Here is a 24205-nt window from a genome sequence, read left to right on the forward strand (position 1 = left end):
TTAAAGCCCCAGCTCCTGAACCAATCCGAAGCGCGGATTCCCAGCGACACGCCGCCGCCACGTGATCGACGCCCGCGAGCTCCAATAGGCAAGCGAATCAGCTCGCGGCGCTGACAGCCCGCGGACCAATCGGAACGACCCGCACGGGCCGTCAGGTTCGGTTGAGATGAACGGCAGCGGCTGTGTGTGTTGTACGCGCTGGGTTAGACAGACAGTATGGCGGAAGAAGAGAGTGAATTGGAGTTGGACAGGTTCAGAAAAGAACTGGAGAGTTTGTTAAACGACGAGCGCGGACTGCAGAGCAAGTCGTATTGCGCGAGATTCTGCGAGGTGAGACCATGAAACAAATACCCCCTCACGCGCACTGATATATATACATGTATATATTCATAGAGAGAGAGAGCAGAGCTACTCGCTAATGCTAAAGCCTTGATTATCAAAAGGTAGGCTAGGTTGTTCCATACTAGCGTACTAAACAGTACGCGTGCGTGTAGAACGTAAAGCGTATACGTCTGCGTACTAGTTAGTGCGCTAGCGCGCGTCTCCCGGAGGTAACCGTTTGTCAGCAGAGATTCCTCCTCTGGTGTGTGTGCGCGTGCGTGCGTGTGCGCGCGCGCGCGCCCGCGCCGACTACTTTTAGCTAAACATGTATCTATTTCTTTTCTGTTCCGAGTTTCTCACAGGGTTTGCTCGTGAATCAGGACAAGTTAGCGCAGATGCTTTTTTTTTTAAAAAACAAAAACTAGTTTCACGGTTTTTCTGTTAATCCTATGGTGAACTGGGTTGGGTGTTAGCAATGGCGGACTAGCTGGCTAGGTTCGAAAACAAACGAATTTGTGTGCTAAATGAACTGTAACCAACTCCAGAGACGAGAAGAAACTTCTCATGTGGAGGAACACGTCCTGTAATAGGGGTATTAATGGCGTAGAGGTAGATTTCAGCAGCGTGTGGGTTTGTTTATCATTTCTGTAGCTCCAGCCATTGTGTATGTTTGTTGACTCGAGCCTCTGTGGAGGAAGAAGAAGAAGAGTTTATCATCGAGTTTGTTGATGATTTTAGTATATAGAAGGCTTGAGTAGCTGGAAGAGATCTTCTGATCTTCTGGTTTGAAGTCATATCTCCATGCTGTTTCTGAGCTCTCTGATCTTCAGGACCACGTTGAAAACAAACCCCTCACTACTTTGTTGACTTTCTGTGAAGCCGATGGTCGTGATGAACTTTTACACACTTTTACTTGTAAATAACTTTAAGCTGACACTGAAGGTGTGTTAGGAAGGAGAATTCAGCGAGGAGTAATCTTTCGTTCTTTATTTTGCACACAAAGGTTTGTTTGTTTTTTTGCTCTCCGCAGAAGTAGGGCTGTTGGATACACTGTATTGGGACACCCCTCTAAAAAAAAAAAAATTCATTGCGTTGGACTCGGCTGTTTAGTTCCAGTGAGAGGAACTCTTTATGCTTCAGCATACCGAGACATTTTGGACAATTTCATGCTTCCAGTTTTGTGGGAACAGTTTGGGGATGACCCCTTCCTGTTCCAACATGACTGCACACCAGTGCACAAAGCAAGGTCCATAAAGACACGGATGAGTGAGTTTGGTGTGGAGGAACTTCACAGAGTTCTGACCTCAACCTGATAGAACACCTTGGGATGAAGCTGGCTAAAATCTGGACGTCTTCATCTCTTCTGGGAAGGCTTTCCACAAGGTTTAGGAGTGTGTTTATGGGAATTTTCATCCCAAAGGTGTTCTATGGGGTTGAGGTCAGGACTCCACACCAAACTCACTCATCCATGTCTTTATGGACCAACATGGAGTCATGTTGGAACAGGAAGGGATCATCCCCAAATAAAGCATGAAATTGTCCAAAATGTCTTGCTATGAAGCTGAACCATTAAGAGTTCCTTTCACTGGAACTAAGGGGCTGAGCCCAACCCCTGAGTTCAGTAATTTGGAGGGGTGTCCTAAAACTTTCTGCAATATAGTCTATGATGATACGTATTGTAGGATGATAATAAAATGAGTTTTGGTTGATTCCCCCCACCCCTCATCGTCTATGCACAAAAGTCCCTTTTCTGCAGCCGATTTACTCCACTAAGGTCAGACCCAGGACGAGGGGTGTGAACATACTGTTAAAAAAAAAAAGTATGGAGGAGTGTGACATAGAGCGAAACTCCACGTAATACTGACACAAAGCGGGCATCAGCTCAATTAAATGATGAGCAGGTGAAGAGGGTGGTGCTGCTGTTGTTTAGATGTGGTTTATGGTCTACAACACATCTACCAGAAGACACTCTTTTGTAACTTTCCGTTCATCAACTCCTGCTGTTATTTTCTACAGACTAAACCTTCCATTCATTTTAGAGAAACTTTTAATATATCTTGATGTACGTTGTTTTAACATGTAAAACTTCTTGACTTGAAATAATCCACATCGGGAGGAGATTTTATTGATATCACTCAGCCGTACTCAGGAGTGTTACCTCCTGCACTGGGCTCCTGCTGATGTCAGTGGAGTTGTGATTGACAGGAGGCTCGAATAAACACAAACCAGTGTTCTCCAAACGAGTTTTCTAATCTGTGGAAAACATTTGTGCTGAAGCCTTGTCTTAGACCATCTTTTCTTTTCTTTCCTTCCTTCCCTCCCTCCGCCTACCTTCCTGTCTTCCCTCCTTCCTGCCTTCCTTCCCGCCTTCCCACCTTCCTTCCCGCCTTCCCACCTTCCTTCCTGCCTTCCCACCTTCCATCCTGTCTTCCCACCTTCCTTCCCTCTTTCTCTCCCTCCTTCCCGCAATCCCACCTTCCTGCCATCCCTCCTTCCCACCATCCTGCCTTCCCACCTTTCCTCCTTCTTGCTTTTCCTCCTGCCTTCCTTCCTGCCTTCCTTCCCGCCTTCCTTCCCGTATTCTTTCTTTTCTTTTCTTTTCTTTTCTTTTCTTTTCTTTTCTTTTCTTTTCTTTTCTTTTCTTTTCTTTTCTTTTCTTTTCTTTTCTTTTCTTTTCTTTTCTTTCTTTCTTTCTTTCTTAATAAGTAAAACATTTGTCTTGATTAGTCGTACTAGGAGGAAATACAAAAATTTTGTACCTTTAACAACACTCAGTCCTGTGTATTATTCTGAGGTGATAGATTTCTCTCTGTATAGTTTTGTTTTGTTTTGAAGTTTGTATGCTCGTTATGATCAAGTATCTAAATGACTGAGATGAGTGTTGTCTAATACCTGCAAAGTAAACTAATTGTTTTGAACGTAATCACATACCACCCCATGTCCCTACATCAGGGACGGACAAATCGATAGTGCGAGAAGATAGTAATTCAATTTTTACAATATCAGCTGCCAGCAAGCAGAGTAGAAGCCCTACATGTTTTCGACAAACTTCATTTATACATTTGAAAACAATGTTAGTTTGTGCAATACTTGTGCCGAATTTTGCGGCCTGCCACATCACACACCTCTTCTCTTATTGCAGGCATGAACAGATGATATGCTGAGTCAAATGAAGTGCAGCGCAAAACTGTTCCACCTAAAACCTTCCAGCTAGCACAGCATTAGCGTAGAAGTAGTGGGAGTAGAAGTATGACTAAAATTCAGTTTTTATCAGTTATCTTAAAAGGATCCATGTGAAAGGTTTCATTCAGCAGTGTAGAACGGCGTGAGCATAAATGCACACAACACCTTTTATAGCTCATGAAGTTAAAAAGTTCAATAAAAATCTATAATCTGAACCCCAGCAGGATTCCAGGTTTGGTGTTGCTCTTATTACTGAGTCACTATTCTTCCTTTTGTTCATTTACTCTTTCGTGGAACACTCTGTTCTCATTATATCTGCTCTTATCTTTTCTTTTTTTTGGCGGAAAAGCTGGTTGAGGAATACACGAGCCGATGGCAGGTGCCTCTCCCACAGCTGCAGGTCCTGAGGAGTGCCCTGTGCTCGTTCGTCCGCGGCGCCGCCTCCTTCCCGTCCGATTGTGAGCACGTGCGCTACACTCTGAGCAGTCTGGCCCTGTGAGTATAAACTCTGTGAGTTCTGTGTTCGAAACTTTGAAAAGGTCACGTTTTGACTTTTTGTACTTTTTTTTAATTAAAAAAAAGAAATACATCCGTGTAACTCGGGAGCGTACTTGTTAAAATCAATGAATAACAAATGTTTTACATTATCGCAGGAGTGTCTTCGAGCTGCTGCTGTTCTTCGGAAGAGATGAGTTCCCCGAGGACCCGCTAAAAGATATTCTGGACTCGTTTCAGGTAATTGCATCACCTACGACCTTTAGAGATTCCTTCACAGCCAGCGTTATTAAAATCGCTTTTAATTCAGAAATTTCAGACCGTCATGGTTAACGGATGGCTTTTCTGTGCATAGGAATGCCACTCAAGTCTAGTGAGGTACCAGAATGTGTACCTGCTTCAGGTCATACACATCGTCAGAGACGGAGGGCCGTGGGCGAGTCCTGTGCTGGAGGGAATCCTGAAGGATGTGGAGCAGAGACAAGATGACGGTGTGTTCCGTTTTCCTTTTTGACGTTTGTTTACTTCTGCCTCTGTGTAACTGTAACCGTCTGCTCTACAGTGGACCGCTATCTCGGCTCTGAGGTGCCCATGTTCTTCGAGTTGCGTGTGCGTTACCTGCTAGCCTGCGAGCGGACCCGCGAGGCCATGGCGTTAGCCCTGAAGTGCAGCCAGCACCCGACTGTCGGACATGTCCTGTTCTTCAAGCAGGCCTACCTCTGCTGTCTCTGGAAGTCCTCTCAACAAGAGCGCCTCTTCGCTGAGGTGTGTTTGAGCTCTCTGCTCACAATTATTTCACGATCGTTCGCTCGTGAGGTGACATTTTTGTATTTGTGCTTCTTGTAAAGATGGCAGAGATCGAAGGGAAGGAGGCCGTGGAGATTCTCTGCATCGCAGAGAACGAGGAAAAGGACGATTTGCTCCTGGAGCTCAGCAGAGGCTTCCTCTTGCAGCAGCTCAGAAGTGGAGACATGTACTACCTTTGGTGAGTCTCAAAAATAACTTTCAGCGTCTGAGTCAGCAGCAGCACACACCTCAGATCAGTCATGGTGGTTAGAGGTGGTTTCCTAAAAAAGTTCTCTGTCAAATGATCATAATTAATTCTGACAACTTTATTGAATTACATTGAGTGTGGTTGTATATTTGTGTGGCAAGTTTGCAAATAATATGTTATTATTCTTGGTGTAAATTGCAGTGTAATGTTATCTAACGAATATTCTGGCTCTCCTCAGGGATCTGGTCTTCATATGGTATAAACTGTACCTCCGAGTGAAGGCCAAGGAAAACTTTCTGCAAGAATGCAAACTGTTGCTCCTGTCAGCCACCAACGTGAAAGCGATCTTCCCATTTATGAAGGTTATCTTGACCGAGGTATGTCGAGACACAATCTAGGTAGAAACCATGCGACTACTGATTTCTCAAGTATAAGTTGATGATTGTCTGTAATGGCGGCTCACACGCTCATTCGAATATGTTTCGTTTCTATAGTGGCTGCTTTTTCATGGGGACTTGCACAGCAGAAAATTGTTATAATCTATGATTAATAATAAACAAATTAAAAACAATAGGAGAGAAATTAGATTCATTGATTACGATGGGAAGTTTTCCGTAAGGAGATATGTTTGACATTTTTATGGAAGGAGTCTCCAGTGTCTACATTTTGTCCTCAGGATCGAGGGGTCATTTTCTTAATCTCTGAGACTATGAGAGAGAAATAAAGAGAAGCTGGTGAGGGACCAGATGTTTTGGGTTCTGCTGTAGCTGTAGTCTAGCAAGACATGTTCCACAATATTAAATGTAAATATAAGTGGATAAAAGGTGTAGTGTGGTGTTTATTCATTTATGCAGTTTGTATTCACAACATTGGGGTGGTAACAGCTGCATCACACCACTTGGTTGTTGATCGTGCCTCTATAAGAGCAAATATTTTATTTCTTGTGTATATAAATGATATCTTCTTTTGTCTTCTTTTGCTGTTCTTTGCTCATGTAGTTCTTCTTTTTTTTTATTTCAGCATTTGGGGAAAGAAGGCCTCACTTTTTGCATCGAGCTCTGTGCCCAGGCCCTTCAGAACGACCTCAAGAACGACCCGGTCACCAAGTCTTTCCTCTACAAAACCATCGCGTACCTGCTCCCCAACGACCTGGAGGTCTGCAGAGCCTGTGCGCTGCTCGTGTTCTTTCTGGAGCGCACCGTCGAAGCCTACAAGACCGTGTTCTTCCTGTACAATCACCCGGACCTGGAGTACCACCTGGATGCCAGTCCTGTTGGGAACAATGTGCGCTTCGAGGTGATTCAGATTCTAAAAAAGGGTCTGTTCTTCGACCCTGAGTTCTGGAGTCTTCTGAACATCAAAACAAACTGTCTGAAGCTCATGAGCGACGAGGTAGCCAGAGCCGCCCTCTGCGAAATAATGGAAGAGGATAAATGGGCTCCTGGTTACTGCGCCCGAGAGCACTGCAAGTGCCGAGCAGAGCCAGAAAGGACTGTCATCAGACAGGAGGCAAAGCCTGGTAGTAGAGACAAGCAGGAATCTGGGACAGTGGAAAAACGGGTCAGGAGTTCTGACGACGCATCTTCTGATGCCCCTCAGTGTAAGAAGAGAGGGAGGAAACCAGGGTCAAAGCTCACAAAGAATCTGGAGCCGTTTCCAGTCCGGCGTTCATTTAGGCAGCTGGATTTGGCACAAAATCATGCCAGACAGCTGAACAACAGATGTCAGAGGTTCCACACTCGGCAGACAGAGAAAAATATTCTGAAGCGGCGAGGCAGGAAACCCCGGTGGCTCCTGGAGCAGTTAGCTTCCCTGGGAGAAAACAGTGCTCCCGGGCAACGTAAGAAACCAGGGAGAAAACCCAGGCTATTCAGCTCGCTAAAGGACATCTTAATCGACACGCCGGTCGTCGAAATCACGACGGAATATTCCTTCCCCGACAATGAAGTCGAGCTGCCTGTCGACGTTCACGAGCGGGTTGCATCCAAAACGACTTTTTCCACAGAGCATCGCTTCGATCAAACAACTCCTTGTAGTAAAACTCTGAACTCGATTCTTCAGTTATTGTTAGAGAAATCTCCTCATTCGACCGGAGGAAAAGAAGAGTTTCAGTCGCAGGATGTTATGGTCGTTATTAGAAAATTCCACACCTACGCTAAAGTGCCTGAAGAAGAGGAAAGCCCTTCGCTTGATCGCCTTACGGATGCTAAAGTGTTAACAGCTCCACGTGCGGAGAAACAGGAAGACGGTTTTCAGTCTCTTGAGCCTGTACAGAATCCTAGCGAACCAGTGTCAGGGTCCTCTCTGAGTGCTGCTGTAACACAGGAGATCCCCGGTGTTAGTGATGGATCTGACCTGCCATTAGTTTCACCTATTGAGCAGGTTGTAATCCCTGATAGCAAAATCACTACAGTGGTCAATCCTCCCAAAGATCATACTGCTAGCCTCGTGACTGACAATTTTCAAACGCTGGAAATCACCCAGGATGTTCCTAATCTTGCTGACAAGACTGACAATGCTACTGATTATATTTGTACTACGCCTAAAAACACAATGGATGTTATTTCTACCTCTGAAAACATACCTAATACTACACCAGAACTTGCACCCCAAAGTAAAGTTTCTACCCCCAAAGAAATCTTGGACACTCATGAAAATCCACCCAACATCAAAGATGCGGTAGATGCCTCAGAAAAGGCGCCTACAGACGAGATTATCCTCAAGACTCCTGCTGCTGTCGAAGAAGCGGCAAAACCTCAAGAACCGGCGCCGCAGCTGAACACCGAAGTCGAGCCGCCTCGGAACAGCGACTCGTCTCCCGTTAATGCCGCTCAGACTCCCGTGCAGCCCGAACACCGATGCAAGCTTTGCAATAAACATTACGAGACGCCCCTGAGTCATGCTTTATGGCATTACAGGACAGAAAAGAAGTGCATGTTCTGCGACAAGCTGGCTTTGACTCGTGGAGCCTTGCAGCATTTCCAAAAGCACATCAAAGAATTGAGCAGGGTCGAAGGTCTGCTCGAGACCAAGAAGCCAGAGGACATGCCCGAAGTGACCAGGAGCCCCGATCAGACCGTTCTTGAATCTCCGCCGAAGAAAGCAAAGCCTGGATTCGCACAGATCAAGTCAAGACTGCTGATGAGACTGAAACTGACAAGGAAAGCCCAAACTCAGCGTGAAGCGGAGAAAAGCTCCGATAACGGTGGCACACCCGTGAAGGAGGCCGACACAAAGAAGCAGACATCAGCACCAGAGCAAAAAGAGAACAGCATGAAGGATGATAAGCAGAGTGTCCCACAGGAGACGATAAGATACTTAACAAGAGGTTCAGTCAGGAAGTCCGAGCACAAGGGAAAGCTGCGTCGGACGAAACTAGGCAGGAAAGCAAAGGCAATGGCAGGGGGAGATGGTTCAGCCCCGAAGGACACTTCTGTTCACAGGGTTAATGGAGTAATTAGAAAGAAACGAAAGATGTGGTGCCTTCAGGAAGACAGCAGCCCTGCAACTGAGAAAACCCTTGTGCTACTGGGAAAAGAAGAGAATAAGGCCGATGCAGAGAGACCAGAGAAGGCGATCAGGAGCCATAAAGCTAATTACGATATCAGGACCAAAGCAGACAAGACAACCAGCAATAATATCGAAGGGAAAAGTAAAAACTGTGCAAAAGCAAAGGTACAAGAGGAACCGAGAGGGAAGAAGAAAAAGCACGATGAGGAGAAGGTTGGCATTAAAGCAGCAAAAAAACGAAAGAGCGAAGACAGTCCTCTGGCTGCTAAGTCAACAGATACCATGGAGGAGAAAAACACCGTTCCAAATGTGGAAAAACGGCAAAATGGAACAGGCACAGAATCCAGTGAGACATCCAAAGCGGTGCAGAAGAGGAAGGTCAGTAGCACTCCTGCGGTCAGCTGTCCTATAGACATGTGCACGTTCCAAGCCATGCCAGGCCCAGTCCTCTCTCACGTCCTCATACACCACCCGGGTGACAATAAAGCCCTCGAGTTCTTCTACAACCTCGCCACGAAAAAGTGTCTGTTCTGCGCCAGAAGGATATGGACTCCTCAGCACTTTTTTGACCATGTCGTGTCTCACCGAGGGAACCTCAAACACCCATGCTACCACGTGTCCTGCCAAAAGAGGTTCAAAACACGGATGGACGTAGGCGACCACATGGAGAAGGACCACAATCCTCTGAAAGCAAGGTGCTGCTTCCCTGGATGCCCGGTGGAGTCTGCCAGCCTCAAGGACTTGTATAGCCATGAGAAGAGTCATTACAAGGCAGTTACGCTAAACAAGGACAAAGCAGTGGACAAACCCAGCCTCAGATCAGCAAGAGGAAAGAGTACTCCCGGAGCAACAGCACAACAGACATCCGAAAGCGTAGTGACGGAGTCTGAAACTCTACCACCTCCTCCTTCTCCTTCTCCTCCTTCTTCTTCTCCACCACCAGTTGAAACTACAGAACAGAAGAAAAACCCGGCGCCTGTAAAAGCAGAAGATGAAAAGCCTTTGGCGTTAAACAGAAGTACAGTGAACTACGGCAGCAAGAGCTCCCGGCTGGTCAACGGTCACGCCGACCACGCACAAGAATCTAACGCTAAAGCGCCCCCTGCAGCTCCGAAAGAGCAGGAGCAGAAGTACGAGAAAGTGGCAGTCAAGCCATTCAGCAGACTTCCTCCTTCGGCGTACCTCGACGAGCTGTACCTCAGCATGCCCAAAAAGTGGAGGGGGTCCCAAGCCAGCGCCAAAGGCTCCGATACAGATAACACCACCCCAGTCAAGAGGCAGAACTGCTCGCGATGTAACGCAGCCTTCGACTGCGAAGAAGAGCTGCAGCTGCACCGGGAAAAATGCACGTCGCTCTTCGGCTTCGATTCAGACGACGAGAGTAAGTGCAGTCCAGGAAACATTGCCTTTTATTGTTATCTATTTTAATTTCATAAAAGCATGTCAGAAGTTCTTTTTAGGTCAAAACATGTTCTTTAAGCATCATAATACATTTTCTGTCTAATAACCCCATGCCACGTAATCTCTTCTTTTGTGTTTTTGTGTAGTATTTAGGGAGATTTGATGTGCTCTATCTTTTTTGCTAATCTGTAACTTGAATCTTAATCCTTTTTATAATTTTAATTGCTTGCATGGTCACAAAACATGAACATGGTTTACTTTTATCAAAGCTTTCAGCAGACATTCAAACAGGGAACATTAGCAATAATCTGTGGTCTCTACACCGATCAGCCATAACATTCTGAGTAGTGAGAGTTAAGTGAATAACACTGATTATCTCCTCATCATGGACCCACTGTTAGTGGGTGGGATATATTAGACGTCAAGTGAACATTTTGTCCTCAAAGTTGTGGGGTGTTCCCGGTCTGCAGTGGTCAGTATCTATCAAAAGTGGTCCAAGGAAGGAACAGTGGTGAACCGGCGACAGGGACATGGACGGACCAGGGCTCATTGATGCACGTGGGGAGAGAAGGCTGGCCCGTGTGATCCGATCCAACAGACGAGCTACTGTTGCTGAAATTGCTGAAGAAGTTAATGCTGGTTCTGATAGAAAGGTGTCAAAATACACATTGCAGGATGGATCAGGGCTGTTTTGCGGCAAAATGGGGACCAACACCTTATTAGGCAGGTGGTCATAATGTTATGCCTGATCAGTGTAGTATAGATTCATGTAATTAGCTTTGGACTTGCCATTTCAGCATTATTTGCAGAGTGCTTGGACCCCGCAAATCCTTATTGCAGATTGTTCTGCGTTCATGTTTATCCACTTATCCTGTTTATTGCACCACTCTGGCAAGATGGTGAAGTTTGGGTCATTCAGTAAATTTGTCCTCGCTGTTAAGGTTTCAGTGTAAACTTACTTTAAGTCCTAAACAGAACTGAAAGCTGTTTACTGTGTTTCTTTCTAACTTATTTACACTTTTCTACTAGATGCCTTCTGAAGAATTGGAGCCTGCTTGACCTGTTGAAACGCTGCTGTGGACATTCAAAAAGAATGAAATCTTGACTCAAAGGACCATTTTTATTAAGAGAAAATGAAAAATGAGGCTTGTTGGTCGGCCCGGACACGTCCCTGCTTCGGTTAGGAATTGGATCGTGAACGTCGACTCCAGTAGAGACTCATCTGCTCTGACGATCTCAGACTTTAGTGATTGGAGGTGATGTTCTGCATCACCAACACCGCAGTGTGTGCCTCGGGTAACAAGCTAGCGACCGTGCAACTTCTTCTTTTTAAAGACTGCTGCAGTATTTGATCTGATAATAAAAGACGTAACTAGGTTTAAAGGTGGAGGTCACGAGGATTCTGCTTCAACCTCAACCATGATTTGACACTTGCTTCAGGATGCTTACGGTAGTAGAGGTAATTGCAACTGCAATGTTATCTGGAATATTTCCAGCACATTTGGAAAAATATCTGGTTCTTTCTTAACTTTGTCACAGATTTTTATTAACATTTAATCTCTCAGATCATGGCCATCGTGTGTTCCTTGTACTCTAAACGAGCAAACCTGTTGCTCATCAAAGATTTAGATTTATCTGTAAGGATTTGCCTAACGTGTATTGATGGAACTCGAGTCTCGCCGAGCTTAAATGGAAAGGTGAAATGAACAATCAGTGTTTCCTGGAAAATTTTATAATGGGGTCTTAAAGCAGTTTGGAAAAGAATGCGGTGGCAGTCACGCAACCTCTTATGACATTAATGTATATATGTTTCTAAAACTCTTCTCTTTACACTCAACAAACTAGAATGAGAAGAACTGAATGTCTCTCAAGGTGAGGCATGTCTGAGCTGTTCCACACCAGAGCGGCGATTTACTAATTTAATTTATTCATATTCTGTTTTTTCTTTTCTTTTTGTATTTTATGTAAATGTTTGAAAAGTTTGGACGGTATATAATTGGGATGGGTTAATATAGGGGGTTTATATATCAAGAGTTTTTCTGGCCTACAAAAAAAATTAAACATGTATGAGAACCGAGTCGAGTTTTCTTGGTGTCATGTCTATGGTGGGAGAAAAGAGGGATGCAGTACAGCGCATGCGCAGTACTATTCCTGCGCCTACTCATTCCGTCCACTAGGGGCGCCAATTCCGCATAACGGTCTGCTTACTTGGTTACATCTCAAATCACGAACTAGTGCACTAGGTAGTGTGCTAGAGCACAACGAAGTAGGGCACTATTTAGGCAGGCTAGTTAGTGAGAGTGCGCATTTTGGGACGGAGTTCTTGATGAAATCACGGCCGCAGCCATAGCAGCCGGTGGCGTAAACAAAAAACAGCGTAGCTGACCGTGTTAACGAAGCGCTAGCTAGCTAAAGTTGCAAATAAAGTTTACTAAATTGAGCAGAATAGGGTTTTTTTTTAAGGATCGATTTGCTTGTTCAATATTTAAAGGTTATTTAAAAAATTTTTTATAAGAGCTAGGAACATCGCTAACATTTCCGAATTAGCTAGCTAGCGCAGGTTAGCTTTAAAAGTCCACTGACTATGTTAGCATCGTGTCCAGTTAACGGATTATTATGGGATGTAGCTGGTTAGCTGACTACAGGCTAATTAAAGATGCTGTGATTTTTAAAAAAAAATGAGCTCGTGCTGGTTAACTCGCTATAACGGTAACTGTGCTCCAGAATGTCAGCCCTGTTTATCTCAGCTAGTTAACCCTTGCAGTATTTAACCCTTTAGGTTTTAACCAGGTTAGTTGTAAGAGAGGGGAAGTTTCCAGGTCCATGAGTTTGGACTGTGATGTTCAGTCTGATGGCGAACTGCTGCAGCTGGCTGAAACGGTGGAGAGAGCCTGTCAGGTGAGACTGCCATGTTTGTTACACTTTAGCTTTCTGCTTTACTTCAGTAATATAACAAATATATCATAATCTAAGCCGAGTGCCATAGCATTACAGTCTACAACTTATGCATCTGCCCGTTGGCATGGTAACAGGGGCGCGTATGCGGTGCTCCGGGTTGCCAACTCTTTTCAGGGGGAAAGTAGCTCGCGCTAAAAGTCTCAGGATGACGTCATGTCTAGTTTGCATACATTGATATACAACTATATTGCCAAATGTTTTGGGACACCCCTCTAAAATCGTTGAATTCAGGGGTTGGGCTCGGCCCCTTAGTTCCAGTGAAAGGAACTCTTAATGGTTCAGCTTCATACCAAGACATTTCATGCTTTATGGGAAGAGTTTGGGGATGACCCCTTCTTGTTCCAACATGACTCCATGTTGGTCCATAAAGACATGGATGAGTGAGTTTGGTGTGGAGGAACTGCACAGAGTCCTGACCTCAACCTGATAGAACACCTTCAGGATGAATTAGAGCGGAGACTGTGAGCCAGACCTTCTCATCCAGCATCAGTGACTGACCTCACAAATGCGCTTCTAGTGGAATGGTCAAAAATTCCCATAAACACACTCCTAAACCTTGTGGAAAGCCTTCCCAGAAGAGTTGAAGCTGTTATCGCTACAAAGGGCGGGACAACTCCATATTACATTCATGTGCATGTAAAGGCAGATGTCCCAGTTTTGTCCTGGTTCACAGTCTCCGCTCTAATTCATCCCAAAGGTGTTCTGTGGGATTGAGGTCAGGACTCTGTGCAGGCCAGTCAAGTTCCTTCACACCAAACTCACTCATCCATGTCTTTATGGACCTTGCTTTGGTCACTGGTGTGCAGTCATGTTGGAACAGGAAGGGGTCATCCCCAAACTGTTCCCACAAAGAGCATGAAACTGTCCAAAATGTCTTGGTATGAAGCTGAAGCATTAAGAGTTCCCTGGAGTTCACTGGAACTAAGAGGCCGAGCCCAACCCCTGAAAAACAACACCTGAATTCAGTGATCTGGAGGGGTGTCTGAAAACTTTTGGAAATTTAGTGAATCACGATCATTGCCATATTAAATTAAAAACTGAGAAGCAGGAAACTAATTAAATAGAATAGTTTTGTCTGAATGTAGAGCAATAAATTGATTCTTAATTCTGATAGAAATAAATCATCAAAAATCAAACATGTATTTACAAAATATTATACTTTCTGTCAAGAACACTGACAAAAATGATGTAGAGGTCATAAAAGAAACAGTTACTCAGTTGTATATAACTTGTAAATATGTCCAAGGAGGGTGGAACAAACAGGAGGGATCATTGATTGGTCACTGGGAATGATGATGAGCAGTTATTGGTCTTTGGGGAGCGATGGTTATTGGTGATTTGGTTGTTGATGGTAAGTGAAGTGAACCTGCTTTCTCAACTCATTTAACCGCTGTGATGTGAGCTGGAGAGCTGTATCGAGTTCAGAGAGCCCAAAAATTTATTAGATTTACTAGATACCAGGCTCTTTTTTTAATGAAAGGCATCACCAAATTCATGAGAAAAGAGACATGGAGTTAGATACACAGTTTATTAGGTGAGGGGAAGAAATGTAAGAGTATCTATCAGTTTCAGTGCTCATGTAGACTTTTCTTGGCTGACAGAACAGAAACCTGCTGTGGTTTTCTTCTGTTGTTTCTCATCCACATCAAGGTTTAGCATATTATTTATACAGAGATGCTTTTCTGCTCACCGCGGTTCTAAAGAGTGATCATTCGAGTTGCCTGAGCCGTCCTGTCGGCTATCGTCAATCTGACCGTTCCCCCTTTTTGTTTGGTGTGAAAATCCCAGAAGATCAGCAGATCCTGAAATTCTCAATCTGACACCAACAACCCTGCCACAGTCATTGAGATCACACTGATGCCGATATTACCCCGAGCTCTTGACCTGTGTCTGTGTGACTGTATGCATTGTTCTGAGTCTCTGAGTCTTGATACCTGAAAGCAATGAGTGCAAACCTCTCTCTGTACATGATTACAAGAGGCATTAAGTGTCAAATCCTCTCTCTTTCTCTTGACACAGATTAGGCTCTCACTGTTAAAAAGGTCCTGATAATCAAGACATGGTTTTTGTCTTATTTTCTTTAACCTAACCTGTCTGTCTCCGAGTTAACAAACCTGTGACCGTTTACTCAGAAATACATGATGTTTGGTTTCCATGTTTCAACACTGAAGAAGCTTCAGGACAGAGGATTTTCCAGTTTCTTGGTGTTTATATGAACTTCAACAGAAACTGATTATTAGTACACGTGAATTAGGCAAATAAATGAAATCATCTGATTCGTAAACATGGAAGTGACGCATCGGGACCCTAATGTTTATCCTGAGAGCACTCTGAAATAATCGCGCGAGCAGCGTTTGTCCTTCAGCACTCATCCCATAATCCCGCGATAATCCCAGCGAAGCAGGGTTGCCCGAGGCCAAGAGGAACGGGAGCGTGTTTTTGTTTTGCCGTTTGCTCAGTCGAAGGTGCAGGAGAGTCGTTAGGAAAGGAGGGACGAGGTAGCTAGCAATTTGCCTCACTTCTTTAACGATCAATGAAGTCCTCCTGGCTGCAGAGGACGGTCACTTGGATAGGGCGCTTGATGTCTTTGTGGCGCAGGTGCCGCAGGTTGGTACGACTGAGAAGATGCTACTGATTCTGAGCGACTAATGATATGGAGGTTTACATGCTTTTTGCAGATCTGCTTGGGAAACAATCTGCTTACAGGTACGAATCTGTATATGTAGCAGTTAATGCAGTGTGTGTGTGTGTGTGTGTGTTGTGGTTGGGTACAGGAAGGTGACACTGGTGATGGTGGGACTGGACAATGCTGGGAAAACTGCCACAGTACGGGGCATCCAAGGAGGTGAATCCAACACTGTTAATCCTCCATAGATGTTTTTCTATTATGGGATTAACCCAATGGTTTAAAATCATTTTAATGGTAACGATAATTAGAAGCGATTAGTCTGATCAGTGAAAAAAATATCAGCCATGTTTCTTCCACAGCCGGGTGTTAGAAAATGATGTAGAAGTAAAAGTATTTTTTGTATTATGTATATTATTTCATACACATTTGTATATGTCAGTGTAGCTCACTGAAGGTACTCAGTGTAAATATTTCCCCTCCCTCAGAGAGTCCTCTAGATGTGGCTCCAACGGTAGGCTTCTCCAAAGTGGACCTAAAGCAGGGCAAGTTCGAGGTCACCATCTTCGACCTCGGTGGGGGGAAGCGGATCCGGGGCATCTGGAAGAACTACTACTCCGAGTCGTACGGCGTGGTGTTCGTGGTGGACTCGAGCGATGTGCAGAGGATCCAAGAGACCAGAGAGACCATGGCAGAAGTGCTGCGACACCCTCGCATCGCTGGCAAACCTGTGCTAGTGTAAGTCAGGGATGCTGTGGTGGCCCAGCTCAATACTTTGACACCAGATGATGGTCAATTACAAACTGTTGGAGTGCTATATTGTGATATTTTAGTTTAATAAGTATCACATCTTCACCAGCATGTACTGACTCCACTTGATGACAAATTTCCTCTCAGACACTCTTAAGTGCAGGTCTTAACACATGTTTCTAACATCTCCCACTTGCCGCTGTCACTTACAGCACCCTCTCATTTTTGTTTTCGCTTATTTATTTATTTATTTATTTTTTTTCCCCCTGAACTGGCTCTCAGGCTGGCCAACAAGCAGGACCAAGACGGCGCGATGGCTGAAGCCGACATCATCGAGAGCCTGTCACTGGAAAAGCTCGTGAATGAGAACAAGTGTCTCTGTCAGATTGTAAGCTATTCGCTCCTCACAACAACTCGATTGTTTAAACGTCTATTTAAGCTGCTTAGAAATGAGAAAGTAAGGATGGAAATGTGGCTTGTGTTGTTAGGAACCATGCTCAGCGGTCCTGGGCTACGGTAAGAAGATAGACAAATCCATCAAGAACGGCCTGAACTGGCTCCTGAACAACATCGCCAAGGACTACGATGCAATCACAGAGCGCGTTCAGAGGGACACGGCCGAGCAGCGCATACAGGAGGATCAGGATAAGAAGGAGAGAGCGGAGCGAGTCAAACGCATCCGAGAGGAGAGGTCTGTTTTATTAAAAGAAATAATGTGATTTAATATATATTTTCTTTCTGTTAGGATAATCCCCATGACCCTTCCATCTGGTATAGACTGAGCACTCTCAAAGCTCTTTTTAAAGGAGTTGTTTTTTGTCCCCACAGAGACAGACAGGAGCGTGAAGAGGCGGAGAAAACAGGCAGACAAATAAAGGAGGAGGAGTCTGAGGATGCTGATATGTCCAACCCATTCCAGCCGATAAACCATATTGTTGAAGAGGTAAGTGTTCTGCTCTAGCAGTAACACACTTAAAGTCTGGACACTCCTAATAGTTTCCTCATCACGTTTATGTCCACGTTGGTTTGTTCCTTCAGAATGAAAACAAGTTGAAAAAAGAAATGGAAATGAAAACGCAAGGAGACGAGGCCATGCAGGACGGCGTCGTGGAGCCTGTGAGCAAACAGGAAGACGAGGAGGAGGAGGACGAGGAAGAACACGATGAGGAAGAGAGCGAAAGACAGACGCCAGAGAGCCCAGAATCAGGTCAGTGTCTCTTCAGCGTGATTGCTCCTTCGCCGGACTAATAATTAGGAGTATTAAGTAGTTTTTCCAGAGTGATGTGATTAGCACAAGTGGCCTCATTTGTATTCCGGTGTTTCCACTCTAAGGTTAATGATGGCAGTCTTGTTTCTGGGAAAACCACCCCGCTTAGACTATAGATAATTAGCTGTCGTCTGAACGATGTCTGAAGTGCACTAATATACATAATTGCCCAGAAACACTTTAATCACTCAAATGAAAACTTAAAACAAAACGAGACAATCTCTAACAGTCGGAAATGAAATCCTTAGGTCCAACAGACCAGACCAAAAAGAAGATCAAGAAAATACGGCTCAAGAGGAAAAACAGAGTCGACCCTCTGATAATAGACGACGCAGCCAAGAGCCCGACTCCACCTCCCGCACCTGGTAACACAATTCTACCTGACCTTTATATGTAATAATGCATTATTTTATGCGTATTCCTTGTGTGGGTTTATAGCACAGCGTTGTCCACTTCTCAAATCTGATTGGTTAGAAGGTGTTGATTGTAACAGCAGCTATGAGAGAATTTCCACTTCCTGTTCTGATAAACAATCATTTTCTCATCAGTTGCTATAGAACTTATTCGAACAGAGCTTTAATATTATATATAGCTTACAAAATTAATGTTCAACTTCTGACCAATCAGATTTGAGCATTCGTCTGCGCTGTATGGTAGTAAGAAAGATCTTTGAGTTTCACATACCTTGCTTGTTTTGTTTCTTCAGTTGTTCTTAAAATACCCGGACAGTGGACCCTGTCTTCCTAAGTGTCCCATCGATTAAAAAACACAACAAAAACATGTTGTTTTTACTTCTGTTTATAGTTGGATGGGCTACTCCCAAAGTTTCTAGACTCCCCAAGCTCGAACCTCTTGGAGATACAAGGCGTTCCGGTAACTCTTTAATTCTAACCCCTTCAACTTCCCAGTGTGCACGTCATCACCATGAGCTCCCATCTCGTCTCCTAACCATTCCTCTGTGTCTAACAGCATCTCACCCACAGCGGTCTCTCACACTTCCACAGAGCATGCTTCAGCCTCACTCTGTATCTCACCATGCATGTCTCTCACACAGGAATCCATCCCTCTGTCTCTCCTTTTACTAATCCCATTTTTACTGTGAAATATTTCTGTACATTGCTTAGATGTTTTGTAGGTTTCTGGTTCGGAGACTGTAGCATGATTACGTGTTTAAATGCTTTTAATGCAGGTCAAGGCAACTAGACTTTACATTTATCCACGTGGCATGGTTCTGTTCAAAGGCACTTTAAGTGAAGCAGGAAGGAGATTATTTCCATTAACAATTTCCAGTAACTGATTAACATGCACTCAGACTTTTTTTTTTTACTTTTTTGCTATAAATATAAAGCACCACTTATGATCTCATTTCTTATGAACAGAAAGCCACTACAGAGGATTTACAAAATATGAAAGTCCTAAATGGCATAAATATACACTATATTGCCAAAAGTTTTGGGACGTCTGCCTTTACATGCACATGAATGTAATATGGAGTTGTCCCGCCCTTTACAGCTACAACAGCTTAAAGTCTTCTGGGAAGAATTTCCACAAGGTTTAGGGGTGTGTTTATGGGAATTTTTGACCATTCCTCTAGAAGCGCATTTGTAAGGTCAGGCACTGATGAGAAGGTCTGGCTCACAGTCTCCGCTCTAATGCATCCCAAAGGTGTTCTATGGGGTTGAGGTCAGGATTCTCTGAAGTTCCTCCACACCAAACTCACTCCTCCATGTCTTTATGGACCTTGCTTTGTGCACTGGTGTGCAGTCATGTTGGAACAGGAAGGGGTCATCCCCAAACAAAGCATGAAATTGTCCAAAATGTCTTGGTATGAAGCTGAAGCATTAAGAGTTCCTTTCACTGGAACTAAGGGTCCGAGCCCAACCCCTGAAAAACAACACCTGAATTCAATGATTTGGAGGGGTGTCCCAAAACTTTTGGCAATATAGTGTATGTGTAATTTGAGGTATTTCTTTGTATTCAGAAGAAGCATATCTTATTATAATCCACTAAAAAGCACTGTTAAACACGTGAAAGAGTGTGCTCAGTTTAAGAACCTTAGCTGAAATGTAAGAGTTTTCACTCTGATGGGAAAACAAGCCTATGTGTATTAGTTCCAGACAAAGCATAAGAGACACTCTGCACCAGAGCTGAAAGTATAAATAAATTCTAAAACACTTAAACAGAAACATGCCTATACTCTACAGCCAAAGCTTTGTAAACACCTGAGCATCTCACTCTTATGTTCTTGTTGAACATCTCAGTCCAGATTTATTTCTACTCTGCAGTTAGAATATAAAAGCTCCACTCTCTTCTATATATAATCTCTTCTCTTCTGTGAGGGCTTATCAATAGATGTTGGAGCATGACTGTGGAGTTTTGTGTTCATTCAGCTACAAGAGCATTATTGAGATCAGACACTGATGATCATGAGGCTCGTAAAGGCGTTCAGTGGGGTTGAGTCAGTGTCAGGGCTCTGTGTAGGACTCTCAAGATCTTCCACTCCAACCTTTACCTCCACGGAGCTCTGTGCTTTGGGCACAGGGACATTGTCATGCTGAAAGTATTTAGTACCATTAAGGACATATAACACTACAGCATTTAATTTTTTTTTGGAAGCAAAGCTTGGGGAAGATCCACATAAGGGCTTGATGGTCAGGTGTCCACGTACGTCTGGCCATGTGGTGTGTTAGAGAATGCTGACATACTTCATTTGATGCACTTAAGAAGCTCCAGTTGCCTTGATTGAGCACTATAGGTAGTGGAAATGATCATTATAAACATCTCACTGCAGTGCTGTGTGTGGAGTGTTTCACATCTTACACAATCCATCCACCGCAGCTGGAGCGGGTTTAACACTTATACACTACTGTGTTCATTTAATGCTGAATCTGGGGGTGAAATGTGATTTGGTGTTACAGCTTTTAAGGTGCAGTTTGTCTTTTTTTAAAAGAATAAATAGATTTGTACAAATCAGCATTCCGAAGGAAAATCATCACTCCTTTAATGGAATTTTGATTATTTCAATACATATACAGTTATAAAGCTATAAAAAAAATACAAACTGCTCCTTTAATAGGGTGGCTCACTAAAGTTTCTTCCATGGTTCTTTCCTATTGGCAGATTTCTATGGCAAGCCCCTCCCACCTGTAGCAATTAGACAGAGACCAAACGGCGAAACCCATGATGTCATTTCCTAGCCTCTCTTCCTCCTCCTCCTCCTCCTCCTCTGTCCCCCTCATACGGTTAGAGATGCCTCGTCTCCACCAATCACACTATATATCTTTTTTTCCCCTCTCGTCTCCAAGCCCGCGGCGTGTAAATACGCAACAATCACCAGCAGGCGTCAGCGAGAGGAACCAATCAGCTCACTCGGAGGGATCATGTGACCAGCCAAGGACAAGGACACCTACAGAGACTCGTGGATTATTATTTTAAACATTCAGCGGTGACTGAATTCGTATCTACGTTACAAAAGCGTAGACGTTTTATTTTTCCACCCAACGCGTTATAATCTCAGATTATAGTGTTCATCCAAATGTCTATATATAAATCTTTATTTTTAGACTGAATCACATAACTGTGAAATCCGCGCTTTTGGAAACAGGAGATTTTAGCATATATTAAACACTACAACTGTGCTGAACAAACTCTCTGCTACAGAAATCCTCCTCACTGTATCCATGAGACGTAACGGTGTTTTACGTCATTTCCATGTTTCTTTTTTTTTTTACACTAAGGTGTTTTCACTGGTTTACTTCCACAATGTCGCCAGCAGGAAAACCCACACAACATACCGTTAAAGGAAAAAAATCACCCTGAACATCTTTCATATTAATCTTTAATGATTAGAACTGTGATCTTCACTCGCAACAGCAAGTTAGTGTTTTCCTACATTACCCACAATGCCATTTGACTACCTGTAGATCATAGTAACATCTCCCTACTTAATTAGAGCTATGCAGTGCAGCGGCGCTTTAATCCTTTCATTCGGATACCGCCGTCTCCGTGATCAAGCTCCTCATCTGGTAGCTCTGGAGGCGAGCCGAGACTCTGATCGTATTGCTGCATTGCTTTCTGGGGCTTTTTGAGTCCAGGATTTTTGCGCCAACTGAGCTAGTGAGAAGAAAAATACAGAACCAACCAACATGTAAGCCTCACTACAGCATCACCGAACACTTCAGATACACCGGTCAGGCATAACATTATGACCACTGAGAGGTGCCGTGAATAAGACTGAAGATTTCCGCATTAGTGGGTGGGATATATTAGGCAGCAAGTCAACATTTTTTCCTCAAGGTTGATGTGGTTAGAAGCAGGAAAAATGGACAAGCGTAAGGATTTGAGCTTTGAGTTTGACGAAAGGCCAAATTGTGATGGCTAGACCACTGGATCAGAGCGTCTCCAAAACTGCAGCTCTTGTGGGGTGTTCCTGGTCTGTGGTGGTCAGTATCTATCAAAAGTGGTCCAAGGAAGGAACAGTGGTGAACCGGAGACAGGGTCATGGGCGGTCAAGACTCACTGATGTACATGGGGAGAGAAGGCTGGCCCGTGTGATCCGATCCAACATAGAAAGGTGTCGGAATACACAGTGCATGACGGGTCAGCAAAAAGGGGACCAACACAATATTAGGCAGGTGGTCATAATGTTATGCCTGACCTGTGTATTTCAACACATTTAACGTGTAATTTCAGGGTGGAGTTTTCCTTTAAGCTGAATATTTTCCCGATGGGAAGTTCTTTTAGTTCTCTGAAAGTTCTTTAAGTGCACCACTGGTTTATACACACTTTTCTGTCTTCTCAACTTGTTTATGAAGCCGAAGCATGTACCGATTACAGTGTAGAGCTTCGTCGTCGTTGTTTTTTCTTCTGTTACACGTTCAACCTATTGTTTCAGTCCTGTTTTGCAGGAACACGTTTTTCCAAAAGCATAAAATTAAGCTGGAAGATTTGACACACTACACTGATTACACATTTATTCATTTCTTAGCACAGAGATGTACTGTAAATGACAGGTTGCTTATTTATTTCATTCTGTTTTTGTTGCTGTTTTTAAACCCTGTGCTTCCCTCATGTATTTGTTAACATGTATTATTTTATATTCGACACTCCTGATTGAATGCTTTTTCTATGATTATGTATTTCGTTTCCCATTTCAAATAACCGCTCGTTTTCTCTAATCTCACTTCACAGATTTTTTTTGGTTACATGCACTTTCTATCCATCTTGGTTTAATATGAATGCAATTAAATGCATAAATATTTTTTATTCACATGCTCCGTCTCCATCCATTTCTGAAAAAGGCAACTCCAGGTGTTCGTGTTTTCAGCAGGAGTCTGGAGACGGTTGGTGAAAAGGGAAAGGATTATTTTCTCAGTTATTAATTATTGATGCTAAATGGAAATTGCTCCAGATGAAGCAGCTGCATGGATGCAGGATGGGGCAGGGGGTCACTGCATTCATCAAGTTCTGAGGTAGATGTTAGAAAGTTTTTTGGAATACACTATATTGCCAAAAGTTTTGGGACACCCGTCTAAAATCATTGAATTCAGGGGTTGGGCTCGGCCCCTTAGTTCCAGTGAAAGGAACTCTTAATGCTTCAGCTTCATACCAAGACATTTTGGACAATTTCATGTTCACAACTTTGTGGGAAGAGTTTGGGGATGACCCCTTCAAGGTCCATAAAGAGTTTGGTGTGGAGGAACTGCACAGAGTCCTGACCTCAACCTGATAGAACACCTCTGGGATGAATTAGAGCGGAGACTGTGAGCCAGACCTTCTCGTCCAACATCAGTGCCTGACCTCACAAATGCTCTTCTAGATGAATGGTCAAAAATTCCCATAAACACACTCCTAAACCTTGTGGAAAGCCTTTATAGTTGAAGCTGTTATAGCTGCAAAGGGCAGGCAACTCCATATTACATTCATGTGCATGTAAAGGCGGACGTCCCAAAACGTTTGGCAGTATAAATTGTACTTACTGATGTGTATGAACATTGGCTGTAAATGTTGAGGATTTTTCTCTATGGATACATTCTATGTTTGCATAAAGTTGGAACTTTCACTCAAACCATTCACATGATGTAGGGTGTGGTAAAGATGTTAGAGACTGATCAGAAGGTTGTGAGGTCAAATCCCAGGACCATCAAAATGGCCACTGCTGGCAACTTAACCTTCGGCTGCTCAGGTGTATAAATGGTTCAGGGTGTCTCCTAAATGCTGTAATTGTAATGATACAGTACAGGAGCCAGGTAATCTTCACACACACACACACACACACACTGTATCTACAAGCCTATAAACACAACTACAATCATCCCTTCGGTAAGTTTGTTTGTTCCAAGCAAAGTTCCTAAAAGTCAGTATAGACCAATCAGAATCTCAACTGCATATGGAATACAAAATACAGGGATGGAAGCAGAGCTATTGTCAGGTATTTTGATGCCAGTGGACACAATGATAGCTTGAGGAATTCCTGAGGTAGAACATGCACGCATTTTTATTTTATATTTTTTTTAATTAATGAATTTATTTTTTAATAATGATTTATTTATCTCCAAATTTTAGACTAGCTTTTTGTTTTTTTAAATTATTAATTCTTTATAGATTCTTTAAAGCTTCAACACTGAGCAACTTTATTTATTTGTTTATTTATTTATTTATCTGTTTATTTATTCGTTACTTCAGTAGACAATAGCAGTTC

General features: G+C 43.5%; 2 protein-coding genes across 6 annotated transcripts; both read left to right on the plus strand.

Moving 5' to 3' along the window:
• Positions 1 to 171: 171 nt before the first annotated feature.
• On the plus strand, positions 172 to 11975 carry znf654 (zinc finger protein 654). Of its 2 annotated transcripts, none has more exons than XM_058380063.1 (9): positions 172 to 330; positions 3854 to 3999; positions 4158 to 4239; positions 4355 to 4490; positions 4562 to 4764; positions 4848 to 4984; positions 5232 to 5370; positions 6014 to 9884; positions 10934 to 11975. In XM_058380063.1, exons 1-9 carry the CDS (start codon positions 217 to 219, stop codon positions 10942 to 10944), a joined length of 4839 nt encoding a protein of 1612 aa, XP_058236046.1. In that variant the 5' UTR covers positions 172 to 216; the 3' UTR covers positions 10945 to 11975. The 2 variants fall into 2 exon arrangements, with proteins under 2 accessions (XP_058236046.1, XP_058236047.1); XM_058380064.1 differs by lacking the exon at positions 172 to 330 and adding an exon at positions 3046 to 3736 and having other exon boundaries at positions 3854 to 4014.
• Positions 11976 to 12215: 240 nt separating this feature from the next.
• On the plus strand, positions 12216 to 22774 carry arl13b (ADP-ribosylation factor-like 13b). 4 transcript variants are annotated; one of them, XM_058380067.1, is made up of 10 exons: positions 12217 to 12802; positions 15637 to 15707; positions 15977 to 16226; positions 16521 to 16626; positions 16727 to 16929; positions 17067 to 17181; positions 17277 to 17445; positions 17754 to 17870; positions 18310 to 18378; positions 20811 to 22774. In XM_058380067.1, the coding sequence occupies exons 1-10, from the start codon at positions 12744 to 12746 to the stop codon at positions 20822 to 20824; spliced, it is 1173 nt and encodes a 390-aa protein (XP_058236050.1). In that variant the 5' UTR covers positions 12217 to 12743; the 3' UTR covers positions 20825 to 22774. The 4 variants fall into 4 exon arrangements, with proteins under 4 accessions (XP_058236051.1, XP_058236050.1, XP_058236052.1 ...); XM_058380066.1 differs by having other exon boundaries at positions 12218 to 12802; positions 20626 to 22774; XM_058380068.1 differs by lacking the exon at positions 18310 to 18378 and having other exon boundaries at positions 12216 to 12802; positions 20626 to 22774.
• The last annotated feature ends 1431 nt before the right edge of the window (positions 22775 to 24205 follow it).

The sequence above is a fragment of the Hemibagrus wyckioides genome, linkage group LG26 (genome assembly GCF_019097595.1).
Source record: "Hemibagrus wyckioides isolate EC202008001 linkage group LG26, SWU_Hwy_1.0, whole genome shotgun sequence".
In the NCBI taxonomy this organism is placed as follows: Eukaryota; Metazoa; Chordata; class Actinopteri; order Siluriformes; family Bagridae; genus Hemibagrus; species Hemibagrus wyckioides.